Below are 9,392 nucleotides of genomic sequence, written 5' to 3'. Positions count from 1 at the left end.
TTAAATAGGCAAAATTTCACGTTACTGAAATTTGATATATTGCTTAATAGTGTATATATATACAATTTATGAATAAATAGATATTGAGGATCCATATTCAAATCTTGCTTGTATGTGATAAAGTTTATAGACTCCTCTGCGGTATAGTATGACAATCTTATTAAAATTTTAATTTTAATTAAAAATTTTTATGAGCTTCTGTGAGTGGACTGGGAAATAATCTTGTAGTAAATTCTATACTATGCTCTGCCGTATGTGGGTGCACATGGATAAGGGACAATACTATCATTTTTATATGGTTGATAGTAAAATAATTGTTTTATAGTCTAAGCACATATTAATGGAGGCTTAGAGACAGATTCTTTATGCTACTTTATGTAGTATATGAAGTTAATACACTATTTGTGTATGATCATTTGATGATACCCTAAACTTAGGTTTATTTTGTATCTTTGTGCTTTAGGAAATAGTTTTAAAAAACTTCAATTATTTTATTTTTAATACATAAAGGAAAAAAGTTCTTTTTTTTACTTCAAGAATGAACAGAACTGAGAGCATACAAAATTAGCACTCAAATCAAGTGTGAATAATGTGACCCACCTACGAATGCATTTCTATTGTCATTTTTTAGAGTAATGGTATTGTTTAATGATAATAAACAATATTTCAATGAATGTTTTGTAGGTTTCAGTGTCTTCTTTTGACTCTATGCCTAAGGATGGCAGTGAGAGGGAGTGGCAGAGAGAAACACCTAGATGTATGTAAGAAAGCAGTATGTAACTTAGCCCTTTAAAAATGTTAAGTTTTAAGCAAGAAAAGTAAACTCCAAAGAGTGACCTTAGCTAGGAGCCATTCTGTTTTGTATATAGCTTCTGCTGCATGTGGCTGTGACAGCACCATGGTTTTGGTTACCAGAGGACACCCTTGTGGTCATAACCAAGTTGTAAATGTCACCGAGATTCTTCTTGAATGTCTATCATATGTATCAGTGATTCTAAAGTAGATAAAAATGAAACAAAGATCCATTTGGGAGTTAGCACTCCCAGAAGATTAGTTTTAAAACAGAACAGCAGAAGGAGTTGTGACATGCATTCATAAGCAATTGTAATGATTTGACAGTTATTTAGCCCTAAGTTCCTAGCTTTTTGGTTGAACTGACAGCATGCCTGCAAAGATAGTGAGGCCTGTTTCAGCCCCATTAATGTCTTCTTGAATATTACCCTGCAGTCTGGGTAGTGATAAATGTTTAGTGATTGATGATTTTATAGTCTCAGGGGATTCTGGGTGGTTTCTGGTTTCTGTGAACCAGGGTTGTTTTCTTTCTTATTTGGGCCTCTTGTTAGTGTTTCTGATCTTTACTAAAATTGTTTTAAGTAGGCTGAAGGGTAGGTATATCTGCAGTTTTAATTAATAACTAGAGTTCGAAGCCTTATTTAGAAACAGTATGATTTCAGAGGTAATACTCAGTATGTGTGAGTCTGAGAACCAGAACAGTTTTTAATCCACAAAGCTTTTGTAACACTTTATTTGTAATTTTAGTCTCTTTTTTCTTTTCTTTTAAAAAACATATTATAAGGAGAAATTTAGTAACAGTTATTCTGAAAAATAACATTAGCTTTATTTTCATTGTTTGCAGTTTCATTTTTCAGATTCTTAAGAATTTAAATCAGCTATTTTTAGTAAGTGTTTGCCTTTTTTTACATGGCTCTCTGTGAGAATATATCTTATACTAGTATTAAAAGGAGTATGAACAGATTTTTGCTAAATATTTATTTGCCATTTAGTAAAGGATTTATTTCTAATATGTTGATTATGGATTATTTTCAGTATTTTACGTAAAACTTGTAATTGCCTAACTATTTATTGATAGGGTATGGAGGCAGAAAAAGGAGGATAGAGATAAACAGTTTAATAATTTATTACAACTCAGAAATATATTTCCTTAGTTCATCCTTTTTTAAAAGAAGATTTATAGAACTTTCTTCTTGGATGTAAAGAGATCACAGGGCTAATTTTCTTTAAGATCAATAAAGGAATATTTTTTTTTTATTTTAAAATCTTAAAAGTAATAAAAGAAGCATTTCTGTTTAGTTTTTCAAGTAATAAACAAGAAACTTGGTTAGGAATGACCATTCGTAAGTCTGTATATTAATTAGATGAGTGTCATTATGCTCAATTAGCAGGACTGCCAAATAATCTCTTTAATACTCCGGTCTTTTTTTTCCCTAGGGTTTTACAGACAGTCCTCATTACAGTGATCACTTGAATGACAGTCGATTAGGGGCCCATGAAGGCTTGTCCCCAACACCTTTCATGAACTCAAATCTGATGGGTAAGTTGGTAATTTTCTGCAAGGAGTCTTCACAAAGCCTCTTTGGTCAGAGGCATATTTTATCCCCTTGTCTAGGAAGGACACATAAGTATCTAAGAAGAAAGTTCCTGATTTTCTAAGGGCATCTGGGCTTTTGTGTTCAGCTCAGTTTGAGGAGCAAGCATCCAGAAATGTGGGTCCTTCTTTTAGAGCATTATTATCATTGGTATCAAAAAAGAAAGCAGCAGTGTTTAACTCTCAATTTCAGCAGTGTATTTATGACATAAGCATTGTATGTTTTCTGCTTTCTGGGCAAAGAAGCATTTCTGAGGCATTTGTAATTTACTCTTTGTCTTAACAGTTGTATCTTTGTGGTAATTAAAAACAGAATAAAGCCATGATTTTAGGCAGATTTTACTCCTGTTGGACAATATTTTCTTTTGGCAATCTGATTAAAACTTAATAGTATATTTAGATGTTGCAGCATTTGTTTTAAGCACTTGCGTTCATATAGGAGATTTTAAAAGTTTTGTTCTGTAATAGTAAAGTTGTACTTTGAAGGATATTACCTAGCACCTAAACCTAATTATTTTAGCAAAACCTTTAAGGTTAGCCATTCTCTGTATCTCTCCTTTATTTCCTGTAAGACACCCCTCCATCACTCCCATTTTCCCTCCCCTTTATCTTATATGAAAGTTTATAGATGGTCAGTCTAAAATGATAAACCCAAGCATTTTTTTTTTTTATATCAGTTTGGATACCTCTCTCTCTTTTTTATTGATAATTTTATTTTTCTGCAGAACCTGATTCAAAAGAATCTCTGTTTTATGACATTATTTTTCCTTCTTGCTTATGCTGAGGCTGAGTACATTACAGAAGTTTTATTTAATCTGTTTTTTACTGGTTGTTGGTGGCATCATGTAAATATGGAAGGTTTGTGTAATCGTCACTGATTTCATTACTTATTCTATTTCTTAAGGACGTGACCTATATTGTGATCTTAGAATTGTCCTTTTAAATCACAGCCATGATAATCTAAGTGGATTACCCAAATCCATATCCTGGTGGTCTACAATTTCTTTATAAATGGTTTTGCTTTACACAATCTTTATTTATTTTCTTTATCCTTTATAAAGTGTTGAGGAAACAGAGTCTGATATTTTAGTGTGAATTTTGCCTAAGGCAGTTACCAGTCTAAAGCCAGAATCATTGAGTGTGACGCAAGGGTAAAATATCTAATCAGTGATAAAATGTGTGTTTAAAATGACAATTTGTTACAACATAAATGCAAATAAAAATGCTGGTATTAAATACATTATCATTCCAGGTTAAAATCAGAATTTATACTAATAAATTTAGAACACAATAATTATATTTGCATTTGACCGGGGAAAACTTTATAATTTATTTTTTAAATTTTCTTTTGAGCTTACCATCAAAATAAAATAGATATGACACTCCAAATAATTTCTTTTTGTCTTACAGCTTTTCCCTAAGTAGCATTTAATTTATAGTAAATGTGGCAGAGCAAGCTATAGTCAATGTTTTTGTAATTTCAATTTGTACTAAGCTTTCTTAATTGAGGCTATAAGTCTGAATTGTGAAAAATCAGAAACTGTCCTTTTTTATATTTATATTCTTACCTTATTCTTAGTTCACACAGATGACTCATAAGCCCAGTTGAATTTTATCATTAGCACAGCATTTGAGCCAAGGCTACTGTTAAAACTGTGGGGCTAAGTGTGGGAATTAAATGAATTCTAAGAAGTATGTGTTGGTCACTTGCTCTGAGCAGCTGTTGACTAATAATATTTCTGTAATTCAGTTTGAGGTAACATTTTTTTAGTTGGAGCAATTATGAGCATGTACTTGTTGGTTTCTTGAGTTTACAGTAATTATTAGAATACTTTTAATAGTCATCCAAAGAATACTTTTAATAGTCATGCTAATAGTCTTCAGCATCTAAAATAAGTCTTGGGGAAAAAAAAATCAACTCAGATTTTTAAACAGATCAATCTTCACAGTACAAATTTTAAAAATCTGCATTCATCTGAACTACATTGTAGAAGCAGTAAGGTACAGCTTTGCATATTCATTGTAAATTTGAAATCAAATTTAAAAAATGTTAATTTACTTATAAGAAATGGGGAAACAATCCTGAAAAGATTAGGCAGATATATGTTCAAAAGAATTTCACTGGTCATTGGCAATATCTGATTTACTATACTTCCTTCCCTTTATTGTCAGTAAAAATGATCAAATGAGGTACTAATAATTTAGTCTAAGCAATCAACATGACAATTGCTTTTGGAAATAGATGTCTTTTAAATTGTAGAGCAGTTCTGTACAGCAACAGGCATTCCCACTTGATGTGAGCTGAAGTAATTGAACTGTTAGATTCTCAAAATATGGGTTTATAGCACTTGGTAGAATTACAGTGGCTAGATTCACTTTTCTAGCCATTGACAATTTAAGGGCGTTTCAGGCTAAAAACTGTTGTTAAAGTACGACCAAGATGTGCATGGTACTATTAAAAGCATTTGGAACTCTTAACACCTAATCATCATAACAGGTAACACTTCAGAATGCCACTGTGAATGATGAATGCTCAGAAACAGTTAAAGCTAATAGGAAAGCAGTAACATATTTCATCATTGCTGCACACATATAAAAACACCATTAACAGGGGGGGTGGTTGATTATATGTCTAGGGAATGTTGTTATTTTTCGTATTATGTTCAGCCATAATAAGCACATTTGCCTGAAGAAATAGTGGATTATAAAGTGCCACTATCTTTCGTGATGGAACTCTCAAATACTTTAATGATTTTACACATTGCAAAAATGAGAAATTTTGTCTAACAAGGGTTGATAATGATTCAATAATGAACATTTTGCCACAGAAACATGCATTTCTATATTCATTTAGATATTTTGAAGTGTTTTATATAGGAAGTAAAGCTATTATGTTAGATCAGTTTGTATTCCTTTTTAATGAATTTCAGAATTATCCAGTTGATTTGTCAATATGGAAAAAGGGCTTTTCTGATGTTTCAAGTTGAAATAAGTACATCCATTTGGCATATCACTAAGCAGCAAACAGTTTTATACTCTATTATAGTGAAACTCAAATCTTTGACAATAGCTATGAATTGCAGTAGTATCTCCAAATATTCTTATCTATTTTAGCCTCTTCCAGCTTTGTTCCATTTCTCTACCCTTAGTCCCCCTCATTAATTTCAGTAATATTTGCTTTCCTTTACTTGTTGATTAGATGTATTTTTGGCAGTGGTAGTACTAGTTTATTAATTGAATGTAGAAATGAATTATTTCATAGAATTGCCTACCTTCAATTCCCAAAAGATTGTGGAATGAATTACTCTTATCTTTCGACCCCTCCACTTTTACCAAAGCTTTACTTATTTTAAACATTGTGTACATGTGTTTAATATTTCATTTAAGATGAAATATTACCTTCAATTTTCCTTTTTTTCCCTGAGACCTTTAGTTGTGTTCCTTTTTGAAACCAATTTTGCTTCTACAGATGTTTTATTAATATTTTATCGTTTAAATAGTGAAAGCAGCATGTGGTAGTATAAGAAAAAATGCAGGGCTGAGAGTTAGGGGATCTGGATTTTAATCCAGATCTTGAAAATTACCTTTCTGATAGAGTACACTGGCTAGTCTCAAAGATTTCCTGCGGCTCTAGAATTTCATAATTCTGTAATCTAATGTATCTTTATATGTTCAACCTGAAAAAGGCTACAACTAGCATTGTAATTGCTGTTTTGCAATTGATAAAACTAAGGCACAGGAAAATTAAGTGTTTTTTCCCTGAGGTTACAAAGCCAATAATTGGCAAAATTGAATGTCAAACCCATGTCTCCTGACGTCCAGTCCAGTGTTCTTTCATTAGGTCCATTAGGTTTTTAAAGTACTTGTTCTTTCTATATAATACTTCCTAGTTTTTACTAGATCAGCATTTTCCTAAATTATAATTGTGGAAACACTGGTCTTGAGAGATGACCATGAGAAAAAGTTTCCATAGTGATGTAACTTTGGAAAACATTGTATACTATGTGTTCTCTCTTAAGAGATTCAGATTGTACTTTGGGATATTAAAGACTCTGGGGAAAAAAAAAGAAAAAGCTTATTTAACTTCGTTCAGTCCATCACATCCCAGATTCAGGTGACACATAAAAGCCTTTTTGTAAAAAGCATCATTAGCCTCTGGAGAGCTAGTTTTCCATGGAGCACACCTGGGAAATGCCTGTAGGTTGTTTTAAGGGAAAAATAAAAGATAATACATGAAAGTTCTCTGAAATACAAAGTACAACATTAGTAAAATTTCTGTATATATTTTTATAACTCATTGTAGACATCTTAGTTAATTTAACAGGTTGGATCCACTTGTTCAAGCATATTATGTAAAACTTCTGTTATAAGTATTTGACTTACAGACAGACCACTGTCCTTGCATTGCTGTTGAAGTCTGTTTGCCAGCCCTACCCTTTTTTCTACCTCAGAGTTTAAAGGGCCTCTCAGGTAATAGCTACAACACTTTATTTTCATTTCATTGTGGATTAAATAGGTTTGTGTGGGCTTGTCTGGACATTTAAACCCAAGTACACTTTTTTCTATATATTTGGTATTTCAAACAATCAGATTTCAAAGAAAACTCATATATTCGATCCTGTCTGCACTATAATTTATGACTAATCCGGAAGTCTCCTAGAGTTACAAAAAAAAAAAAAAAATAGAATCACCATTTTCAGAATATCAAAGCACAATAGAACTCTGCCCTAAAAAGATCTCTAATTTTGATGTACATGAAATTATTTCCCTAGATGAGATAATGAAAATTGTTATAATTGTGCTTAGGGCAAACAGTATGGCTTAATGTTTGACAATATTTCATAAGGATGAGACCTTCATACTTTCTCCAACATTTTATTAACCTCAAGTCTCAAGAAACGATATGGGTTACATATTAATTGATCTGTATCCTCTGATTTTTGGCTGCTTACAAACAAAATGTTGGCACTGGGAGAATCTTGAATGAAAGAGACCTAATTACCATAGAAACTAAAGTAAAGAAAAATGAAATGAGCAGTTAATTAGGAAACATGGACCCAACCCTCTTGATTTTAATTTAGATCACATCTCCTTTCTATTACACTGCCTTTTCCCCCTTTTTACCTCTCACATTCAACCATTTGTTTATTTGCTCCTTTTACTACATTATAACTGATATCTTTTGCCTCCTCTTGCTGCTCCTTAGGTCGGTCTGAATTGTTGAGTAACTTCCTTCTTCTGCATGTACCCATTCATCCCTTTACTCTGCCCTTAACTACATGAAATATGTGGCAGAATATATAAGCGAATAAGATTCAGTCTGTGTTTACAGATGTGAGTTTTAGTGTGGTAGAGGAAATAATTCCAATAGTTTGTATACATAGTAGAATGTGAGTGATAAAAAAAAATTCTTACAGAAGTTCAGAAGAGATTATGGTGAGGTACAGCCAGAAGTGACCAGAAAAATTTTACTGTGAAGTAGCATTTAATCCAGTCTATTAGTCAGGATTCTTTCTCTTAAAAGCAACAGAAATTAAACTATGTTCAACAAAAAATAGTGTTTATTGACTCACATCACATATCCAAGATAGCTAGGAATAGATTGATTTTAGGCATGGTGGATCCAGGGATTCAAACAATGTCATTGGGGTCCCCCACTTCCCCTTTAAAAGTGTTTGTTGAGTGAATGAGTTAAAACTGAAGTGGACGATTGGGCTGAGAGATTTGAGAAGTGGGAAAGGGTGGGGGGGGGCGTGTATTGTTCTCGTTTCTTCCTCTTCTAGTTCCTTCACTTTAGTCTTTCTAAATTGTTCATTCTAGCTACCATATTACAGGATACCTTATACCTTAATGATTTAGAATGTTTTCTTTCAATGCACATATCCATTTTATTTGTAATACTCTGTTCCTGGCAACATCATTTCTTTCTATACCTCTACCCTGCTTCCACAGCCTGAAAAGCAGCCTCTTTCCATAGTTAAAATGGCTTTTGATAACCATTCTTTTTAAGCCGAGATGAGCCAGAGATGAACTAATGGCGTCTTTCCTATGCAGTCTGGGAGAGACCAAACTACTACTAATGCCTCACTTTAAAAGAGGTTCCACAGTTTTAAGGGTACTCCTATATAGACTTAGGTTCTTTTTATCTAAGAGTAGTTAGTTCTGGAGTGAATTACTTAAAAGAATTACTTAGAATTACTTAAAAGATGCCAAGATTTCAGAAGATAGAGGGGAAAATTGTTTGAGGCTTTATTTTGAAAATTAACTAAAATTAGAAAGTAATATTAACAAATCAAACAATAATTTATATTACCCACTAGGTCTTAAGTGAACAAAGAGTGAATCGTTGAGACTTTGAGCATTTTTTTTCTTCAGAAAATTGTATAGTAATATAGAAATCTCTTTTACTTAACATTTGAACCTTGTTGATTTTCTCTTCAGTTATTAACTGACTCTACTACACTTAGCTCCTAATCTGTTGATGACTCATGTGTTTGATTAAATGGTTCTTTTAACATCACCTTCAAGGACGTCATGGAATTTTTAGTCTCTTGCATAATATTCAATCCAATTTAGTGGATTTCTTTTGTATTTGCTTTGCATTATGGAATATTTAGCAAAAGATTGACCAACAATGCCATTGACTCTGGCCTGAGATAGCCATACCATCTATAAGGGATATTTTACTGGTTTTTTTTTTTTTAAGTTACCTGGTCACTAGTGAATATTTAAAACCGGTAACTCTAGGGACTCATGTAAGGAGGACCACCTTTATTTTTGTTTACCCAATCTATTTGTTTATCATCACTAGTGTGTATATGCTCTGTGATCAATAGTAATCTATGCTGATCTTCACAGTTTTATTGTGGGTCAATGGCATAGATCTGAGATTTTACATAATTCTTTTCTCTTGAAAAAAAAATATTTTTGGCTATTGCCATATACGTGGTGTGGTGTAAAGAAGGTAACAGTCATTGTTATATTACATACTTGTTTTTCACTTTGA

At 32.4% G+C, this 9,392-nt stretch overlaps 1 protein-coding gene across 5 annotated transcripts in view; it reads left to right on the top strand.

Moving 5' to 3' along the window:
• Positions 1 to 9,392, top strand: part of TCF12 (transcription factor 12) — a 292,040-nt gene that overhangs the window by 125,400 nt on the left and 157,248 nt on the right. For all 5 annotated transcript variants that reach the window (XM_025038866.1, XM_006920328.3, XM_025038865.1 and 2 more), the window contains one exon: positions 2,230 to 2,332. In XM_025038866.1, coding sequence (XP_024894634.1) covers positions 2,230 to 2,332 — 103 coding nt within the window. The remainder of the gene's footprint in view (positions 1 to 2,229; positions 2,333 to 9,392) is intronic.

This window comes from Pteropus alecto, unplaced genomic scaffold, assembly GCF_000325575.1.
Source record: "Pteropus alecto unplaced genomic scaffold, ASM32557v1 scaffold86, whole genome shotgun sequence".
In the NCBI taxonomy this organism is placed as follows: domain Eukaryota; kingdom Metazoa; phylum Chordata; class Mammalia; order Chiroptera; family Pteropodidae; genus Pteropus; species Pteropus alecto.
This window is presented reverse-complemented; position numbering and strand designations above follow the sequence as displayed.